Source organism: Cordyceps militaris (genome assembly GCF_000225605.1).
Source record: "Cordyceps militaris CM01 unplaced genomic scaffold CCM_S00006, whole genome shotgun sequence".
NCBI lineage: Eukaryota > Fungi > Ascomycota > Sordariomycetes > Hypocreales > Cordycipitaceae > Cordyceps > Cordyceps militaris.
In genome coordinates this window covers 263875-284502 of record NW_006271974.1, presented here as the reverse complement: position 1 = coordinate 284502, position 20628 = coordinate 263875, and the positions used below count along the sequence as shown (strand labels likewise).

The 20628-nt window shown below is 58.3% G+C and overlaps 7 protein-coding genes across 7 annotated transcripts; 4 read left to right on the top strand and 3 right to left on the bottom strand.

Moving 5' to 3' along the window:
• Positions 1-441: 441 nt before the first annotated feature.
• On the bottom strand, positions 442-1671 carry CCM_07377 (alcohol dehydrogenase, putative; the record flags this gene model as incomplete). The annotated part of the gene is made up of 3 exons (XM_006672518.1): positions 442-1214; positions 1294-1532; positions 1556-1671. The coding sequence occupies 3 exons, from the start codon at positions 1669-1671 to the stop codon at positions 442-444; spliced, it is 1128 nt and encodes a 375-aa protein (XP_006672581.1).
• A 1120-nt stretch (positions 1672-2791) lies between these two features.
• On the top strand, positions 2792-4443 carry CCM_07376 (Cytochrome P450; the record flags this gene model as incomplete). The annotated part of the gene is made up of 2 exons (XM_006672517.1): positions 2792-3204; positions 3267-4443. 2 exons carry the CDS (start codon positions 2792-2794, stop codon positions 4441-4443), a joined length of 1590 nt encoding a protein of 529 aa, XP_006672580.1.
• Positions 4444-4560: 117 nt separating this feature from the next.
• Positions 4561-5208, bottom strand: CCM_07375 (uncharacterized protein; the record flags this gene model as incomplete). The annotated part of the gene is made up of 1 exon (XM_006672516.1): positions 4561-5208. The coding sequence occupies one exon, from the start codon at positions 5206-5208 to the stop codon at positions 4561-4563; it is 648 nt and encodes a 215-aa protein (XP_006672579.1).
• Positions 5209-5755: 547 nt separating this feature from the next.
• On the top strand, positions 5756-6841 carry CCM_07374 (uncharacterized protein; the record flags this gene model as incomplete). The annotated part of the gene is made up of 1 exon (XM_006672515.1): positions 5756-6841. The coding sequence occupies one exon, from the start codon at positions 5756-5758 to the stop codon at positions 6839-6841; it is 1086 nt and encodes a 361-aa protein (XP_006672578.1).
• A 2944-nt stretch (positions 6842-9785) lies between these two features.
• CCM_07373 (uncharacterized protein) lies at positions 9786-13699 on the top strand (the record flags this gene model as incomplete). Its single annotated transcript, XM_006672514.1, has 4 exons — positions 9786-10274; positions 10437-10574; positions 10619-13099; positions 13181-13699. The coding sequence occupies 4 exons, from the start codon at positions 9786-9788 to the stop codon at positions 13697-13699; spliced, it is 3627 nt and encodes a 1208-aa protein (XP_006672577.1).
• Positions 13700-14551: 852 nt separating this feature from the next.
• CCM_07372 (SUMO activating enzyme (AosA), putative) lies at positions 14552-16660 on the bottom strand (the record flags this gene model as incomplete). The annotated part of the gene is made up of 3 exons (XM_006672513.1): positions 14552-15870; positions 15941-16138; positions 16543-16660. The coding sequence occupies 3 exons, from the start codon at positions 16658-16660 to the stop codon at positions 14552-14554; spliced, it is 1635 nt and encodes a 544-aa protein (XP_006672576.1).
• Positions 16661-17509: 849 nt separating this feature from the next.
• CCM_07371 (uncharacterized protein) lies at positions 17510-20488 on the top strand (the record flags this gene model as incomplete). The annotated part of the gene is made up of 4 exons (XM_006672512.1): positions 17510-17517; positions 17569-17607; positions 18813-19466; positions 19531-20488. 4 exons carry the CDS (start codon positions 17510-17512, stop codon positions 20486-20488), a joined length of 1659 nt encoding a protein of 552 aa, XP_006672575.1.
• Positions 20489-20628: the final 140 nt, after the last annotated feature.

Below are 20628 nucleotides of genomic sequence, written 5' to 3'. Positions count from 1 at the left end.
AGAGAGCCATTCTTTTGCTTTCTTGTACTATTAATGCTCAAGACAGGACCGGGGCTCTGGCACTGAGGAGCAATGCATCTCGTGACCTCAGACCTCGTCTCGAGTTTATGAGGGTTGAAGGAACATGCTCCATAATTATCAAGTTAAAGAACATGGCTATTCGGTTATAAAACTGGTAAACTTGTGCATAATAAATGGTGGAATGGGCGATCGAGCTGGATCAAACCACCCAGGTGCCACAACCTTGATGGCCCAACCTGTCAATATCTACTACAGGCCAGCCAATTCGTTTGGCATCATTCATTCACTCCACGCAAACGGCCCCGCTAAATCTCATATACTGATATTGACAAGAGCTACTGAAAATATTCATCATGATACATCGCTGACAGCAGCTCGGGCACTGCCTTTTTGATTCAGCACTGCCAAGCCGCACCGCATCTACGCCCACAGATCGAGGACGACGCGTCCCTGCAGCTTGGCCTCGTGCATCTGCTCAAACGTGCTCGTCAGCTCGTCCAGCTTGACGACGTGCGAGCGGCACTTGATGACGCCCTTGGCCGCCAGGGCCAGGACCGCGGCCGCATCCTCGTTGTTGCCGACCACCGAGCCGACAATGTTGAGACTCGCGTTGATAATCTTGGCCGGGAACGAGCCGCCAATCGGCTCCGGGGTGTGCTCCGGCACGCCGACGCACACCAGGGTGCCGTCGAAGCGCAGCAGGCCGAGCGCCTGGGCGTAGGCGACGTTGGACGCGGTGCACACGACGACGGCGTGCGCGCCGAGGCCGTCGCACAGCGCGTGCACGTGCGCCGCGAGCGCCTCGCCCCCGTCGTCGCGCGGAAACTGCGTCATGTCGACAAAGTGGTCCGCGCCCGACGCGCGCACGAGCTCCGCCTTGCTCGGGTGGTCGACGCCCACGACGCGCAGGCCCAGCCCGCGGCTGGCGATCTGCACCGCGAGGTGCCCGAGGCCGCCGCCGGCACCCGAGATGACGACCCAGTCGCCGCGCTGCGTCTTGCTGCGCATCAGCGCCGCGTACACGGTGACGCCGGCGCAGAGCATCGGCGCCGCGTCAACGGCGCTCACGCCGTCGGGGATCGGCGTCACGTACCGCGCCGGGCCGAGCACGTACTGCTGGAACGTGCCCGGCGAAAAGTAGCCGGAAATGGTCTGCTTCTTGCAGCATCCGTCGCGTCCGGCTTTGCAGGGTGCTGATGATGGAGGTTGCTTAGCATAGGAGGTGAGGGGGGGGGGGGGGGGGGGTTGATGCGGAGGTGGTCAGTCACGTACCGCATTCACCGCAGACGCTGGCGAGCCATTTGACGCCGACGCGGCTTCCGAGGGAGAGCCCGGCACTTTCGGCGCCGGGACCGAGCTTGACGACTTCGCCGATGCCCTCGTGGCCGCCGACCTGGTCCTTGGGCGTGGGGAACGGCAGGAGCGCCCACGAACGTGTCATGACGCCCAGGTCGGAATGGCAGACACCAGAGTGTGTTCTGAGAGGGTCATGGGTCAGCAGGGAGAACTCTCTGAATTCGGAAACAGCACGTACAGCTTGATGAGCACCTGGCCCTCGGCGGGCTCGGGCGTGGGCAGCTCTACAATTTTGGTCGAGATGGTGCCTGGCGCATCATACACGGCTGCCCTGTACGTTGCGGGGATGTCCATGTTGAATTAGTTGCTGCTTTGAATTGTGGTCGCTTTTCTTGATGCTCTGAATAGGCTTGATAGAAAAAAAAGACGATTGGGCTCTTTATCGAGAGCAAACGTAGCGTCTGTTTTTATCTGGTGCGGAAGCTGTGGCCATTAAGTCCGGTCGCCGGGCATCACCATTCAGTCACCAGCTTTCTCCCCTCTTCACCCTCCCGCTTTCGCTAATAAGGCAGACACACGTCATTCTCCCGCCCCAGCCAAGACAAGACCGCCGTGCAACGAGGTTAAAAACAAAAAAGTTACAAGGATCGGGGGACGCCAATGGATTAGTGCGGGGTGGGAAAACAGGGCAAAGGCCCGTCATCGTATTATCAGTTAGTCGCCCGCCCCAACCCGCCTCACGCAATCGCCAAATTTACCCCGCAAAAGAAGAAAAACTCCATCGGCGGTGCGGACCAAACAGTTGACCCGGACAGGCGCTTTGATCACAGGCGGATGAGGCGGACTGTGCAACGGAATAACGGGCAAAGTAAGGCGGTACGGTCGCGCATTCCCACGGGCGCCCGAAGCCCCGAGATCATTGGACCAGGCTTTGTGCGTGTCCCCGTACCCTTTCGATGCGGGCGCGTATTGCAGTTTCGCATGTGGTCGGTCCTTTGTTTTATAAATGTTTCCTGTTTCGCTGGCCACTTCTGGTCAGCCCTCCCCCTTCTCCCCCCCCCACGAGCCGAAAAATGGCCCCGTTGCCGTCGGGGCCTCTTGAGTGTTTGAACCCACAGACGGAGCTGGGATAGCCTTTTTGCCAGTCCGCCGCCATGGACTGTTTGGGCACACACATACATTCCACCCTATAGAGCCGGCTGCTGCTCGGTTCATTGGCTTGTGGAAGGAGCGCTATTGGTAATAGGCATCATGTAGCCGACAGACAGCCACCGTTAGTTGGCCCCGAACAGGCCACTTCCGGCCGCTCGGAGCCGCCAAAGCCATCAACGCCCAGAGGATTGCTAATATCCCATGCTCGGTCCGGTCGATACATTATAATTAGCGTTGGATACCCCAGCTCCATCCCCGGATTTTTCACAAGCCAAAAAAAAAGTATATTGGCCTATTTTCCACGAAACGCTTACCCAACACTATGCCGTCTTTACTCGCGTACTGGCCCATCGCCGCCGGCATCGCCGCCCTCTACTTTTTCCAGAAGATTTGGATCGAGTATTCGCATCGCCGGCGCGCGAGCGCCCTCGGGTGCGGGCCCGTGTACCGCCGCCAGGGCAAGCTCCCATTCAGCGTCGACCAGACGTACAAGGCGTTCCGCGCGCTCCAGGACAATGAGTTCCTCAATCTCGAGGTCACCACCCACCAGGATCTCGGCCGGTCCACGTTTACTCAGCCAAACCTGGGCCGGGATCTACTCATGACGACGGACCCGGAGAACGTCAAGGCCCTACTCGCGACGCAGTTCAAGGACTTTGGCTTGGGGCCGATGCGGTTGAAGATCCTGGAGCCGCTTCTCGGGCTGGGCATCTTTACGTCGGACGGCAAGGACTGGTGAGTCAATCCAGAGTCGATCCATACATGCCCAAGGCGTTGCTGATGAAAGTTCATCCTAGGCAACATTCCAGAGCCATCCTGCGCCCTCAATTTACCCGTACCCAAATCTCCAATCTCCACGTCGAAGAGATCCACGTCCAGCATCTTCTCAACCGGTTCGAGCACGGCGCCAACGGCTGGACCAAGGATGTCAACCTCGTCCCCCTCTTCTTCAACCTGACGCTCGACTCCGCCACCGAGTTCCTCTTTGGCAAGAGTGTCAACACGCAGGTGCTCGGCGGTCCCCGCGCCGAGAGAACCACTACCGAGAAGGGAAGCGCCGACGAAATCGAGGACTGGTCCTCCTTTGGCCGCTCGTTTGACAACGCCAACCAGACCATGACGCAGCGCTTCCTCCTCATGAACCTCTACTTCCTGCACAACCCGGCCTCGCTCCAGCAATCCTGCGCCGAGGTGCGCCGCTTCGCCGACTACTACGTGCGGCGCGCCCTCGCGCGCTCCCCCGCCCTCGCCCAGGAGGAAGACGGCACCGACTACGTCTTCCTCAACGAGCTGGTCAAGGAGACGCGCGACCCGGACGTGCTCCGCAACCAGCTGCTCAACATCCTCCTCGCCGGCCGCGACACCACGGCCGGCCTGCTCGGGTGGACCACGCTCCGGCTCGCCCGCCAGCCAGAGGTGTACGCCAAGCTGCGCGCCGCCGTGCTGGCCGCCTTTGGGCCCTATTCGGCGTCGGACACGTCGCGCATCACGTTCGAGTCCCTCAAGGCCTGCGCGTACATGCAGCATGTCCTGTCCGAGACGCTGCGCCTGCACCCCTCGGTGCCGACCAACTTCCGCCACGCGCTGCGCGACACCACGCTGCCCCGCGGCGGCGGCGACGACGGCCAGGCCCCCATATACATCCGCGCCGGCTGCAACGTGCTGTACAGCACAAACGTCATGCACCGCCGGCCGGATCTCTGGGGGCCCGACGCCGACGAGTTCAAGCCGGAGCGCTGGGAGAATAAAAAGTTCGGCTGGGAGTACCTGCCGTTCAACGGCGGGCCGCGCATCTGCCTCGGCCAGCAGTTTGCCCTCACAGAGGCCGCGTACGTGCTCGTCCGCCTGGTGCAAAAGTACGACGCCATGGAGAACCTGGACACGTCGCCGACCATCAAGTCCAACCTAACCCTCACATCGTCGCCAATACAGACGCTGGTGAGGCTGCACGAGGCGTCCGACCGAGTTGAGTAATATATTCACCGTAAATGCGCGGGAACTGGGAAGCCTCTCTCGTATCGTTGGGGCAGGATGTTAGCACATGAACCATATTCTCATAATGATTACTTGATTTGAACGAAATTGCATGCTCTATAGTACGCTATCTCTTGATTGGATATACAACACTTCCGCTTCCGTGTACACGGCGCCCTCGGCGCCGACAATGCGGCCCTGCAGAAACCACTTCCTGTCGTCGCGCCGGACCAGGCGCGACTCCACCGCGTAGACGCCCGGCGACACGGGCCGCTTGTACGAGGTGTTTAGGTACGCCGTGTACAGGCGGTTGCGGGACGGCCCGGCGGCGGGGGCCTCTTGCGCCTCGACGCAGCTGCACAGGCCGTCGACGTTGAAGCCGACGACCTCGTCAAGCAGGGCGGCCAAGAGGCCGCCGTGCGTGGTGTCGCGGTAGCCGTTGAGCTTGGTGCCGAGCTGGACGAGCGCGACCGTGTCCGGGCGGCACCCGCGGTCGTCAAAGCTGTACGCGAGGCGGGCAATGTCGCCGCGCAGCAGCAGGAGCGCGTGCGGGATGGTGTCGCGCGAGTTGATCGTCTCGCCGAAAAAGGTGTCGGCGCCGTCGACCTTGGGCGCGCGGCTGTAGAAGGGCACCGGCAGCAGGTCCCGCGCGGGCTCGAGGTAGGCCTTGGTGTGCGGGATGGTGGAGAAGAAGTCAATGCCGGCCTGGTCGACGGGCATGGTGCGGATAAAGTCGAGCAGCCGCGCCGACTGGAGGTCCGGCATGGCTGGGGAGGGGGGGGGCAAGCTAGAGGTAGGTGATTTAGCAGAGAAGCTGTCGGGTCCCTGGAGAGTAGACAATGGTAGAGTGAGGGTATGTTGCTATAGGATATTGCAAGTCGACAATGCAATGCCCGCTGCTGTTGGCCGAGGAGAGAATATATACCAGTACGGATGGATACTTGCAGATCAGCCGCGGCTCTGGGCCGGAAGTTTACTCTTGGCGGCCAGGTCCACGGATTCCAATTGGTGTGGGCAGCCGGGTAGGGGTTGTACGCCGAAGAACAGCTGCCAGATATATGTCACTTGTAACCTTTCCAGTAATTCCCGATCAGATTGTATTTTTCTTCTCTTTTGTTTTTGCAATCGTTTCCTCGTCTTTCCCTTGTCTTGTCTGCCCCTGCAGCCTGGCGGTATGAGCCGCTGCACCGCCTTGCGCCTGCAGCCACAGCCCCGCCACCAAACAAATCTCTAGGCCCAAATTTTCCCTCTTACACCAACTTGACGGCTCGTTTGCCCTCTTCCTCACCACGAACCGACCAAGTCGTTGGACATGAGCCATGTCTCCGGGCATGACGCCGTATCCAGTCTCTTGACCCTCGTCATCACCACCTCGCCGACGCCTTCGGTCCCTTCGACCGGGCTGCTCTCGGCCGTGCTCGAGTCCTTCCAGACGCACTGCGAGGCGCTGCTCCAGTGCCCCGTCGTCGTCGTCCTGGACACGTACGAGCAGGTCACAGCCACGCCGCGGTTGAAAAAGGGCTACGTCACGCCAGAGACGGCGCAAAAGTACAGCACCTACAAGGAACATGTCAAGACACTCTTCCTAGAGACGTTTGCTAAGAGCGCCACGCCCACGACGGCACTGCTCGGGACGGCGAGCGAGGCCGAGTACGGCGCGCCACACCCCAACACGCCTCCCATCCCATTGACCATCTCCTCGACGGAAGACGGCCGCGTGCGCTTCATCGAGGCGCACGGCCGGCGTCTTGGCTTCGGCCTCGCCGTTCGCAGCGCCCTGCGCGCCGTCCGCACGCCGTACGTCTGGATCCACCAGCATGACTGGAGTCTCGTCCGCGACATTCCCGTCGCCGCCCTGCTCGGCGCCATGCAAGCCTCGGCCGCCTCGAGCGCCGATGCCCGCCCCATCAAGTACATTTGCCTGCCCTCCGGCCGCCGCTCCTCGTACGCCATATCGGAGCAGGTCATGCCGTACCCGGCGCTCCGCCAAGCCTCCCTGGCGCTCACCGGCGCCTACCCCGCGGGCCCCGACGTGCCGCCCGTGCCGCTGACGCCCATGTTCTTCTGGCACGACAAGCCGCACGTGGCCGCGACGGCGCACTACCTGGCGCGCGTCTTTCCGTCGCGGCTGGCCATGATGCGCGGCGCCTTCATCGAGGACACGGTCGGCCAGGACGCGCGCAACCAGATGAAGGACGGCCAGTGGCGGGCGTGGGCCACGTGGCTGTACCATCCCGATGAAGGGGCGACTTCGTGTTTGCGCCACCTGCACGGCCGGACGTGGAGAGGCGAGGAGGAGGAGGCCCGGCGCCGGACGCTGGCGGTGCGGCTGGGCATGGAGAGGAAGAAGAGGGGCAGGGGTAATGGCAGCGCATCTACGCTGTCGAGTAGTATGTGACCGGGGTCTCTTTTGAACCGATATAGATCTGTTGGGCACCCTTACTGGTTCTGTACGGACTGCGCAATCTCCGAAGCTTGGTTACCACATTGAAGTCGCTTGTAGGGAAAAATAGAACGCGGTAGAAGAGGTTGGCACGATAGACACGATAGAAATCGGGGAAAAACGTTACGACTCGACACCTCGTCCCCACGGCTGCCCGTAAAAATGGTTATCTTAATGTTAATACCAGCGCTGGCCGTGAAGATATTCCCTGGATCGCGGTACAGGGTAATACATCCTGCGCTCGCTAGTCTCGAAAGCATCGTACCCAAAGCTAAGTAGTCAAAGCCATTGCATTCTAAATCTATCCTAAATCAGTACCCTAAATCAGCATTCTAAATCAGCATTCTACATCAGTATCCTAAATCAACATTCTAAATCAGCATTTTTGCACACCGGACGCACTTGGAGCCGCGTATGGACGCCACGTATTGGATTGTCACACGATGTGTCACACAGAGAGGACTTGAAAAAAAGAAAAGAGACGGTGGCGCAACGCCATGATTCACCCGGATCTATGTACTATAGTATCAGGGGTTTCAATATTCTTACAATCTTTTCCAATAATGCAGTGCCCAATCTCTGCTTGTTGGGTCGAGTTTGTGCGCGGCGGGATCACTATAGGGCTTCATGCGCTAGCATTATCGGTACGAACTATAAAATTGGACAAGAGAAACCGGGAGAAGAAGAAAAATTCATCTGTCACACTTGAATGAAGATAAATAGTAACCCGTGGTCCGCAAAGATATTTGTGCTGCAGGATCACACGTGACGATTGACTGCAGTGGGCGGTGCAGAGCCCCCCCTTTTCTGAGACTGGGATGTATCTTTCTACGAGAGGGATCGATTGAAAATTCAATATCCGGGGGGAAAGTGTAGTTAGTATGAAAGGTAATCAATTACATAGGTACGGTATTGCAGCTTAGTGACACGACACCAGCCTGTAGCCGAGAGAATTGGTGCTTGGTGGAGCAAAGCTGCTATTTTCTGGGTCAAAAGGACTAACCTACGTAAATGAAAAGTATTTTGCGATTTATTATGGTTATGGGAAGTCTGAGACTTATACTTTTCTCGCGCCGGCTTGTTGTGCCGATAGTTGCTGCTGATCGATATTAGTTTGGGTCGATTCCTTCGCGTTGGCCTTTGACGGCGAGGGTTTTTGCCGATGAAACGTCGATGAGAGCAGATCAATGCGCGGTGGGAGATGCAAGCAGAGAGGCAGGAGAATATTTAATGATGTATTAATTAGCTACAAGAAAGCATGTTTATTCAGTTCTACCAGCATTGACGCCTTGCACGGGTTTCGGCGGCCCTCATGGACGTCACCCATCACTTTGTTGCCCAGGAGGGCTCATATCTGCTAAAGCAGCGCACCAGTTCTGAGCTTGTGGGTGGGGCGCTTTTGTACCTAGTACAAGGCAGTATTGGGTTTCCTAGATCGCGAGACCCCAATCGAGGGTTTGCGGCAAGCGGAATTACTGCAGCTCCGGACCAGTTACGGTGGGCGTACAGCGCGTGGAAGCCCCAAAAGAGCTTAGCGTAGAGGCGCGGCAGGGGGGGCTAGGCCCGTGATGGAGCACCGTTGCAGAGGAGAAATAGGACGCAGCAGAGGTATCTGCTACTTTGCCAAGGCGATGGAGAAAACGAAAGGCTGGGCTGTGTGTGTTGGTGTCGCTACTACTCTGTACTAGGTACCGCTATTACTAGGAGGTACGTACCGTACGACCTACACGGGTGATTGGACTAGTGGGCAAGCCTTTTTTTCCCTCTTTTGCAACACGCATCAAACACCAGCAACAGGAAACGGGTGAGTCTGCGTCGTCTGTCTGCATCGCAACCAGCGCGGCGTCATTGTCGAATCATACGTGGAAAGGTTGCGCCGCGTCTGAATTTTCTTTTGACGTGTGACTTGAGTGGTCTGCATTTGCGACGGTCGCGCAGCAAGACGCGCAAAACAGCGAGCGTCCGACCTACAGTTGCACCCAGGTCGCCGACGGACCTACAAAGCGCTGTAGCACAGCTGTGGTACAGTGCCTCTCACAGGCCGTTGTTTGAGCGCTGCAAAAGGTACGCTCTCTCCCGCGCTATCGCGCACCCGTCTCTTTGTACTCTTCGCTCTACACCCAAGTCCTCGCACCTGTTCCAAGGCTCACCACCAAAACCCCGATTCCCTTTGCCCTTTTTTCCCTCCTCTTACAACTACTTTTGCTCTTTGCTCTTACTCTCACCACATACATAGCATGCTCTCATCAGCAGCTTGCCCGCTGCCCACCGGTGTCGCCTTTTTTTCTTCCTCGCCACCCGGCAGCTTTGCCTTTCAGGTGCTTTGCCCCTTGTTTGCTTGTTGATTTGCAATTTTTCCAGCCCTGCATTGTTGTCGTTTTGGGCCGTGGGCGTTGATCGCGGCGCCCCTGGTCTTATCCTCTTTTTTTTTGCCCTCGTCCCTAGTCGGACTAGATGCAACAAGACGGATACGCACACAGGCAAACAACACAGCACAACCCACCCTGTCTCTCGATCGTCGTCTTCAGTCATCATCGTCTTGCCTGATGACCTCTGCTTGCATCCGCTAATACTGACTTTCCAAACGTAGGCGTCCCGACCCACTGCCCGTCCGAGCTCCGGGCTCTGGCTTACCTTTTTTAACCTCTGAGGCGGAACTGGGGTGGCCCTGGCTCCAGTCCAGACATCGCTCTTCTCCAGCCAGTAGGGAGCCGCGCTAAGAAAACAACGACAACTTAATACAACACATACAACACAAAACCACACTGCAAATCCTCAGGTCTTCAACTCACTCCGGCCTGCTTCCTTTGACCCATCCCATCTTTTTCCCATCCCCCTTCCTTTTCCTCTCTTCACCCCAATCCTCCTCATCCATACATGATCCTCTCTTCGTTTCGCCATGCCTGCTGAGAATGAGTCCCCCGCCCGCGAGCCAGCTACTCGCGGCCGCGGCAGGGGCGGGCGTGGCGGTCGCGGTGGGCGTGGCAGAGGCGGCGGCAGGCTCGCAGCTTCGGCTGCCGCCTCGACCGTCAAGTATTCCGTCTCCAAACCCGGCCGTGGCGGCTCGCGAAGGGGCCGCGCAAAGACCTTTGCCGATTCTCGTGTCCAGGGCGCCTATGAGCGCCAGCGCGATCTGAAGGCTCAGTACCAAGCCGTCGCCCTTACCCTCCGCTCCGCCCTTCAGGAGCTCGCCGAGCGCAGCATTGACGACATCTTGCAAAATCCAGACCGTTTCAAGACGGTCCCGGAGCATCAACCCATCGTCCGCCAGCTGCAACACTACTTGGACCATAGGGTCGCCGAGCACGGCCGCCGTCGCGACGTGGACCTCAAGCTCGCCAAGGATACACATGACGCTGAAGTCTATGTTGCCGAGCGCGAATTTCGGGTACGTTTCCAATTTGTATTTTTTTTCCCCTCCTTGTGATTGCCGCTTTCATTGTTTTGCTCGTACATCCCGCATGTCCCGTGCTTGGCCCTACTCCTTTCTTCTTATTCCCGCCTTAGCCTACCCGTCTCTGCTAACACGTCTGTCTCACCCAACCCACAGAATGCCGTCGATGATATTGTAGAGCAATTCTACGAAGGCCAAGAAAACAGAATTCGCATACTAAACACCATCAGCAGCCAGGGTCTTCCTGTCGATGTGAGTATCTGCCACGGTATTGGCACGCCGCGCTGCCTCGCCGTTTGCTTGCCCGCAACCAACGCAACTGACACTCTCAACTATAGGTCCGTGATGACCAGTATCAGTACAAGACTATCTCTGATGCCCATCTCGACCGCGAATTTGGCATCTATGAAAGCTACAAGAATGGCCACCTTGTCCCCTACCCCTCGCGTGTCCCCGGCACCGAAATGTGGAAACGAGGGCGTATTGCTGCCGACGCCGCTTCGGCCCCGGCCCCCTCCAACGCTACCGCCAAGGGAGGTCGTGGCCGCGCGCGTGGTGCTGCTATTAGCAAGCGCCGCGCACTGGAACAGCCGGATGGTCAGCCGACGCCCAAAAAGTCGACTCGCGGCTCGGACGATGCTGCACTTTTGCAGCAACACATGGCTCCTGCCCCAGCCAAGGGTCTCCTCGCCTCCGCCGCTGAGGCAGAGGCCCACCCTAACGGTGTTGCCGAGGAGGAGTCCGTGCCAGCATCACCAGAGCCGGCCGGCCTCACCAATGGCACATCGGCTGCCGCTAAAGATCCAAGCAAGCTGCATGCCCGTGAAAAGAGTCCGCCTCTGCCCAAGAATATTGGCGAACCCGACGAGTACGGTATTCGTTTATATAACCAAAGAGGACCACGTGAAAAGGCCATGACCAGCAGATTCATGGCACCTCCCATATTCACATTCAATGACTGGGAAATTGGCTTCCGAGATACGTCCAATGACTCCTCCAAGGGCCATACCAGGGCCAAGCGCGGCAAGTACCTTGACACGCCTAACAACACTGGCTGGCACTTTGACCATTGGTGCAATGGTTATGATTTCTCGAGTATGAAGCCGGGCGACCTCGACAAGGAGCTTGTGGAGAGACACGGCCTCCACCCCAAGTACGGCATCTTTCTACCCACAAGCACAAACGACTCCATCGAGAGTGGCCCCTGCAACATTCCTGGCAAGCCAGTAGTTTTCATTGCTACACCTTCCGGCCGCGTTTCGTATGCGTCGAGGTCGTTCATTCCCACCGTGAACCATCGACGCTCTGAGGAGGCACCTTTTCGCCTCAAATTTGGTGCTTCGCTGCGTCGTTTCTGCAAAGTGGCCGATCTTAAGGAGGGTGATATTTCCATTGCCGAGTATCTGCCATCTTTCAATGAGTGGAAGAGGAAGTCTCTTGGCACCGCTGTTAAGGAAATGAAGAAGAGGCCTATTGTGGAGATTGGCTCGGAAACAGACGAGGAGGTTGAGCCCGAAGAGACCAACGAACCTGTTGATACTGGCATCTCCGCAATGTCGGTCTTGACTTATGCGTCCGCCTATGTTGCCGCCCAAGAGACACCCAAGGCTGCACCGCCCCCTCCTCCTAAGCCAGCCCGTTACGACGCCATTCGTGACGTCTTCACCAACACACGCTCGCCACCGCCCACCACCGCGCCTCCAGAACCCGCCTCTCTCGGTCTTAACACGCTTGCAGAGCTCTGTAATTTGAACGCGCGGCTTCCTGGTGGTACTGTTGTGGCTGTTGAGCCGGAGTACAGGAACGTCCTTGAAAAGGAGGAGACGCCGCAGGCCAGCTCTTTCGGACACCTGCCACCCAGTCAGCGCGCCGAGCACCAATCGCCGTATAGCTACTCTTCGCGCGACCGAGCGTATCCTCAGCCGCCAGCCTCGGGCACCATCCCGGAAAGCAGCCCATATCCGCCACTCGATCGTGGTCCTCCGCCGCCGGCACCAATGGACTACAAGTCCCACTACCCTCCGCCGCCAGGTCCCATCTCACAGGAGCCTAGCTACTACTACCCTCCACATGACCTTCGCGACTCTATGGCACCGGGACGCTCCATGGATCATGGTTATGGTCACCGCCGACTTAGCGCTTACGGCAGCGAACCTCCGCCCCCCCCTCAGTCGTACTCGCGAGGCCCATACTGGCCTCAGCCGCATGCCCCGATTACGCAGCCGACACATTACGGCGCACCGCCTCCACCGCCCTCCCGACTATCCTACTCGCAGGCTAATGATCCTCTACCTCCTCTGCGGCCGCCACGCCGGCAGCATTCGCTGCCTGACGAACCCATGCACGACGGCCAGCGATCGAGCATCCACAGCGGCATCTATTATCCTCCCGGCCCAGCCCGGTCTTACCAGCGCAGCGGTTTCACGACAGAGCCTCTGGCACCGCTGCAGCTGCTCCAGAGTGAACGTCTGCTGCCTAACCCGCAGGCCCAGGGCTATATGGGATCGCCACCGCTGGGCTACGCGCACCAGGTGCTATCCCCGACATTCGGAAACCCTGGTTTGCCTGGCAACATTGGGCAGAGTCCTCCCGGCACACCTCAGGGACCGCATAGTGGTATCCACCGCCACCGCTCTACGCCATCGGGCTCGTCCGATGCTGGCTCTAATAAATACAGAAAGCTGCAGCCCGCGCCCGTTCCCCCGCACCGGAACTGGGCAAATAAGCCAGAGCTGAAGACGATCCCTTATGACCATAAGGAGACCGGTTCGTCTGCGGCACTTCCAAGCTCAGGCCCCACGCAGATCCGAGGCTGGAACGTGAACCAGCCGCGCAAGCGCAGCAAGGCAGAGAAGCAGGAACGCGCAGAGTCGAACAATGATCGAGACGATTCCAGATAGCGTCCGGAATTATCCAAATCATGCACCTCCGGCACTGGTGCTGTCGCGGTGGCAGCGACGGCGGCCAAAGGCAAGAGCAAAGGCAAGAACAAAGGCAAAAGCAAAGGCAAGAGGAAGGCCTCGCCGCCGCTGTCAGAAGCCAGGGTGCACTTTTGCGAGCCGTTGCTGGGTCTGCCACCTCTGTTCCCGCGCGACCAGCAACCACGCGAGTCAGTGAAGCAGCCGTCGATGTTATTTACGCCCACGTCTCTGGCGCCGGTTCCAGAGGTGCCGTTGGAAGAGGCCGCAGAAGCTGGCCAGAGCGAGCCGCCACCTAAGCGTATGCGACTCAGGACCAAGACTCAGCGGAAGACGCCGGCTGAATTGGCGAGGCCAGCACCGTCGAAGAGGAAGCGACAGCCGCGCGGGAAACCGAGGCGGGAGACGCCGGTTCCTGTGCCTATCCCAGGCGCCTCTTCCGGGCCGCCTGCTGCAACCTTGACACTTTCCACCGAGAAGCAGAGCGTGTCCAAGTTGTGACGATGTCTTGGCTGGGGGTCGTCCAAAGTGTGTCGTCTCATTTGTATTTGAATTTTGTTACTATTTTTACCACTTTTTTCGGTGTTTCCATTTTGCGGTTCTTTGGTCTAATCACCAGCATCAGCAATCATTGGCGTTTATCAGGAGTTCTTTTTTATTGTCTCGGAAATTTTTCGATTACCATTGTACTCTTACTCTCGTTGTTTTGTTCCTCTTATTAATTCTCCCACATTTGTCATGAGAAACGCTCAGCAGGATATACGGCGGTGCAGGGGGGGCACCAAAAAGGGCTACGGAGTGAGAAGAGAAAAACTTGGATTCTGGTCATGTTCCCCCCCCATGATGTTTTTGTTTTCGTTTGTCTGCGTGGCGGTGATTTGGGAGGGAGTTGCACTGACAGGAGCAGAAGAGCGTTTTTTTCGGGGGGGGGCTGTTTTTCTTTCCTATGCATTATATATAATCTTGATCATATATGGCGTTCCCTTTTCAACCGTTGACCTTGACAGTGACAGGTCTGTATTTTCCCTCCCAAGTAGCGAACAAGTCATTGCAAACCAGATTATAAAGGGTGCTGTTGAAGCTCACGCCGTGTTTAAAAATCACAGAGTACGAAGAGTAGCCAAATGGGAAATTGTTCATGTAGCAAGAGATGCCTAAAAATACACTTTTGTTTGATTTCTTTACCTTCCAAATCAAATATTCAACATGGCCTCATGGTGACAAAAAACCCTATCTTGCATGGCCGTATCTATACACCCAAAAGCAAAAACAAATGAACTCTGATTCTTTCTGCGTTTCTCATGTCTCGTGTACAACCAACCCCCCTTTATCCATGGGCCACTCGCGGCAAGCTCAGCTGGGTTGGCCAGGCTGGCCGGAGACGGCCGCGGCGGGATGCTGCGTGGGCTGCACGCCCTCCTGCGGCTGTTGCTGCAGCTGCTCGAGACCGGGGATACCCATACCGTTGTGCGCGAGACCGGCGCCGTTTACCGAGAAGCCGACCTGGCCCATCATGCCCAGACCATTCATATCCACCAGCGGCACACCGCCGGGCATCACCACGCCATTGACATCGGCGACCCCGGCGGCGCCGGCGGACAGCAACTCGGCGCCGAGCGCGCCTTCGGGGTGGAGCGCGTAGACGAGGCCCTCCATGGTGTTGCCGTCAAAGATGACGGTGTTCTGGATCGGCTGCTGCGTCTGCCCGAGGACGTTGATGACGTCTTGCGCGAGCTGGCCGCCGAGGATGGCGGCGACGGGCGCCACCTCGGCGCCGAGGTTCTGCAGAAACGCGCGGAGGAACTCGGGCCGCAGCGTCTCGGGCGGCAGGTGGAGCGCCTTGTGTTTCTGCGTGGCCAGCTGCGTGAAGAGCTTGAGGTCGTCGTGCGTGGCCGGCAGGCCGGCGCCGGCGGGCCGGCGCTGGACAAACTCCCAGAGCGCGCGCAGGCACGACAGCGCGGGCGTGACGGCGCGCAGGCGGCGCTTGGACGCGGTGTACTCTGCGGGGAGCGTGGCGATGTCGCTGGCGAGGAACCAGGTCGAGTAGAGCTCGCGCTTGGAGACGGACTCGACGGTGCGGCCGCCCTCGCTGCGCGTCTGCACGCTGAGGATGGAGCGCGTGCGCGTCTCCTGCTGCGGCGCCTGCGTGGGCACGTTGCCGGCCGCGCGCTCAATGACAAAGTCGTGCTCGATGAGGTCGCAGAACAGGAAGCCGTAGAGGCCGTGGGTGCCGGCCGCGTAAAAGGCCTTGCCGTGGAGGCGGGTCGCCGTGTTGATAAGGTTGAAAGCGTCCGGGTCCAGGTCGGTGGCGACGACGACGTCGAAGCGGGAAAAGTAGCTGGGGCCTTTGCTCTTGACGCCCTCGGCGTCGACGTGCACCTGCACGCGCGGGTTGAGCCGGCGCAGGGCGGGCGCCGCGGCCTCGGCGCGGTTGCGCCCGACGTGGCTCGCGCCGCCGCCGTCGCTTTGGAAGAATTGCGCGCCGAGGTCGGCGTCCGTGACGGTGGCGCTGTCGAGGATGGTGACGGAGCCGACGCCTGCGAGGACGAGGTTCTTGGCGACCTCGTTGGCGAGGGCGCGCATGGTGATGAGCAGGACGCTGGCGTTTTGGATCTTGGCCTGCGCGGCCATGCCCCAGAGACGGATCTGGCGGTCATAGAGGGCGATTTCGTCTGCGAGGAAGAATGGTGGTCAGCTTTTGTAGCGGTTTGGGCGAAAGGCAGTGGGGGGGGGACTGTGTACCAGCGGATATTGGCTTGGCTTGTGGCGGCTCGGGAGCAGGCACTTGGCCGTTGGGAAACATGGAGGGCAGGATGATGGACGGATCGCCCATGGGCAGGCCGGCCATGTTGGGGTCCGGCATGAAGCCGGGGTCGGGGAGCAGGCCGGTCATTGCATCTGGGTTCTCGGAGTCGAACTGCGTGGCGCCGTTGGCGTGAGCTGATGGAGGTTGGGGCTGCGCTTGCGCTTCAGCACTCGTTTGCTGCTGCTGCGAGTCCATCGCGGGGTACTTGTTTGGAGAAGGGTGGGATTATGCAATGAGTTGTGTAATATAGGAACGGAGGACAAAGAGCAAACGAAGTTTTCGGCGAGTGGTGAAAAGGGCAGCCAGAGGAGGTGAATGTGCGCGCGGCAAGGAGCCGCCGTAGGTATCGTCGCAGGAGCAAATGAGCGTGTGGTGAATCAATCGAGATACCAAGGTCCGCAGTAGTGAGAAACTCACAGGGTACACGATTTTCACGGGTCGGGGTTGATGAGATGCAAGGTGAGGCGTTGGTTGTTGGTGGTCCTCCGTGCGAGTCACTTGTGCAACGAATTGTCAGGCAAAATTGTTAGCACATGACCGGTGTGGTCTTGGTAGCGCCACACTGTGAGAGGTACCACTGCATCATGGCGTCGAAGTGGTCTCAACGAGTCAATATGGGACAGATAATGCAGGGTGATAGAAATAATGGGAGCCATAGTGACGGATTTTTCAGATGTATTTTATAATTCAAGTCCGGAATCCTGCTCGCCGTTGCCTAGACATAGCCGTTGGAAGATGAACCACGGCCGCAGGTTTACATGGCGACATAGAAAGCACAGCTAAGGAACTAGAAGAAAATCATGGCCAATTCAGCCGCTGTGACTGAACCGTGTCATGGTTTGTTCAAAATAGTGTCTCGGGGCTTCGTCGCTTTTGATCTATGCAAGATGGCCTGATGAGGTGAGGTGTGCATGTGCAGCCCTTTCCAAGGACAGATCGGATTTTCGGAGGTATATCCACGGCTCGGCAAATGCTAAGATGTAGAATCCGTACAATCAAATTATGAGATACCAAGGCGTTGGCCAAGGTTGTGTCGAGTATATGAAGTTGCACGAACGCTTTGACACGACAGACTGGGAGGGCTTACGGCTGATGCAGGTAGGGAAGTGCGTGGAAGGGCATGTTGAGCCCTGGAGGGGATGAATATGGCTTGGAGAAAGAAGCAGAAGAATGGTTTCATTCGGCAAACCGGTGACTCGCGAGCAAACAATGAGGGCATGTTAGTGATGGAGGCGCGAAGAGCACTGTAGAAGGCGCACCGTATGGCAGAATTCTTATTTCCTCAATTGACAGCTGACAGTGCGCTTGCTTGCCTCTCACAGACGCTAAATCCAGATGTTCAAGCCCCAGGTAGCCCCAGGAAGCCCCAGGCTACAGAGGACGCTAGGTACCTCAGTTGGGAGAGAAAAATGAGAGCACTGTAACTTAGTAGGTAGGACTGTAGGACTAGCCTAGGTGCGAATTACGGAGTAAATTTTAACCCTAACATTTCTTCACAGCCGGCCATGCCGCCGTGCTTACCTCGCTGTGGCTGCCTCCAAACGAGCCTCTCTCCCCACTGCAGCCTGGGCATGGCCACCTGGCGCCTGGCTGCCCTCTTCTGGTCACTCAAAGAAAGCCCACCATCCATCGCCGTTTGCCCACATGATGTGATTCAAACAGTCATCCATTAAGGCCAGTCCCCCCCCCCTAGCGTCAAACTTCAGAAAGACATCTTTCCTCGCCGGTTTTCTCCCGTCTGTTCTTCTCTATCTTGTGTCTTCTTCTTCTTGCCCTCGACGGCTCGCTTCCAGTCGACCCGACCATCTCACAGTAATACATCATCGCCATTTCCAATTCGCCCACCGCAACCACCACACCTGCAAACTTGCTGCGTCGTCGCCCAATCAATTCGCCAAAACTACACCGTGGCATCACAGTATCCGATCAGCAACGTCCCTCCTCATCTGTCCCGTCCCGGTTGCGGCGTGCTTGCGAAACCTCGTCTGCCGCGGCCGTCAGTCGACTGTGCCCTCATCCTGGCCTGACTCGGCACTCATTCGTCTCCCGTCGCCGCCCGTCGCCGACCTGCCCTTGTTCTCCCGTCATTACGCATTTGCGGGCTTCGAATAAGCTCGCCACGCCCGCCCAAAAACCTCCGAACGCTTGCTGAGCTCTTGGACGCTCGCCTTCCGTCTGCCATCATCATCCCGTCAGCAGCTCCAAGACACTTGCCATTCCGGTACCCCAGCTTCGCCCCGACGTTGCACGGCGCACATATTGCTGCACCGTCAACAGTAATCATATCTGGCATATCAACAATTTATTCGCGCTCGCCTGAATCACCAGTCCTACCTTTTCCGCTCGGCTCACAGCCACCCAACGGCCCAATCTCGCCCGCAAACGCGAGCGCCCTTTCACCTCACTCACGTCTACCACCAGGCTCCCTCACTCATCGGCCTATCGCCTGACTACCTGCCGAAATATTGGTCATAAACCGCCACCAACCTGGGCCGCGACCCTGCTCACACCCTTTTTGACCTGAACGCTTGTCGCCAAACCTTGACGCATGGCATGCATCCGTCGCTTACCACACATCTGAACAATGTCATGGCATAATTCCAATGATCCTTCGCGGCAGCCGCCAGACTCGCGCCGCACAGGTCCTCGGCCCAACGACGACACCGTGCACCCCTTGGGCCACATCCCGCCTCAATCCTTTTTTAACGCAGCCTCCAACGCCACGCCTCTACCCAGAATAATTGCCGCTGCGCGGGAACGGATGGCCAGCTCAAATCGCGAGAGGATCAACAACATCCTTGGCGATAGTCCATACACGACGCGGCGCTGGACGCCCGCACCCGGTGAAGCCGTCCGCCAGCACCCGCGCCAGAATCGCCTCAGCCCGCCGCCTTCTCGGTTTGATGTTGCACCTCAAATCAATGCCTCGCCACACTCATCAGTGTCACCCCCCGTTGGCGACTTCACCTCGCAGTCGCCCTACCCCAATCGCATAACCAGCCTGGAGCAGCTCGATCGCACCTTGGATGAGGCCAATGCTCACCTTCGCGCCCTATTGGACATGACCTCGGCCAACAGTGTCTCGCGCCAGCTCTTACCAACCAATCACTCCCCCAGCTACACTCCCTCCACACGCACACATGACTTCACCTATGACAACCAACGCAACAAACGCAGAAAGGTTGAGGATGAGAGGTACACCCATAGTGTACAGAGTTTCCGCTATGGCCACTATGGCCAAGTTGAACCCGGCGAATTGGAAATGGAAATCGCCAGCTGCGATGGCGGCATGTTTTCCAACGAGCTGTCTTATGCTGCTGAAAACATTCTCAAAAATGACAGCTCTGTCTACTGCACCTTAGGGAATCGGTGCAACATTGTCCTGCGCCATCGGGGTTCCACAACGTTCACGCTGTCCGAGCTGGTCATCAAGGCGCCAGGTTCCATGAACTATTCTCATCCGTACGTACAACGCATATTCCTCCACCCACCCCCCTTGCATCCCGCTAACAACGTCTTACAACAGCGTGCGCGAAGGCATGGTCTTTATCTCCATGGAACAGGATGACGTCCTGCTGCGGACCGCCCAATTCCAGATCCAGTACGGGCCTCCCACTGGTATCGCCGCCGGCACCACCGCCGGCACCACCACCGGCAACGCCGCCACGGCACGCGACCGTGTCACCTTTACCAGCATGGATCCCCGCGCCCGGCTCAGCCGCGAGGCGCAGCAGACCCTGTCCATCTCGCACAACCGTGACGGCACCTCGGCCACGCGCACGGGACGTTCCTTCCTCTACAGCTCCGGCGGCGATCACGACATGCGCACGCCGCAGATGCCGCGCGAGTTTAACGTCAGCCAGCCCAACTTTCAAATCAGCACCGAGTTTAGCGATGACGAGGACGACGCCGTTACCGCCAGCGTCGCCGCCCCCGTTTCCATTCTCCGGCGGCCTCCCCCTAACCGCATCGGCCCACTGCCATTTGAAAACGATGAGGTCGACTCCGACTCAGACCTGGATGACGGCCACGCCAGTACCACCTTCACCGACAACAACAGCCTGCGGCGCCTCCGGCGCGGCGACTCGTCCGGCGCTGCCCCCGCCCGTCATCCGACCAATATCAGCACCACGAACAACCTCCTCAACGTCAATTTTGGTCACTACGCGCCCCAAACCAGCAACAACAACCACGGCAGTAACAACACCGCGCTCGCCGATGCCTGGGACGCGCACGCCAGTGCCACGCAAGAAGCCATTCGCGCCGTCGGGGGCGGCAACCTGCTCGCCCCGCACGCCCGCTTTCATTTCGAAAAGAAGAAGAGCAAGTGCACGATTCGCTTCGATCCGCCAGTCTCGGGCCGCTTCATCCTGCTCAAGATGTGGAGCTCCCATCAGGACTTGAGCAGCAACATTGATATTCAGTCCGTCATTGCTCACGGCTTTGCGGGGCCGCGCTACTTTCCCGCCGTGGAGATGCGTTGATGCGGTCTGGGAAGAACGTTGTTGGAAATCTACCCGCTCGAGGGGTTAATACGGGATCATGTGCATGGTTGCGTGCTACACTGTATGGAATCATGTGCTTCAACGAGTGATGCGTGGCTATATTATGCCCTTGCACTTAC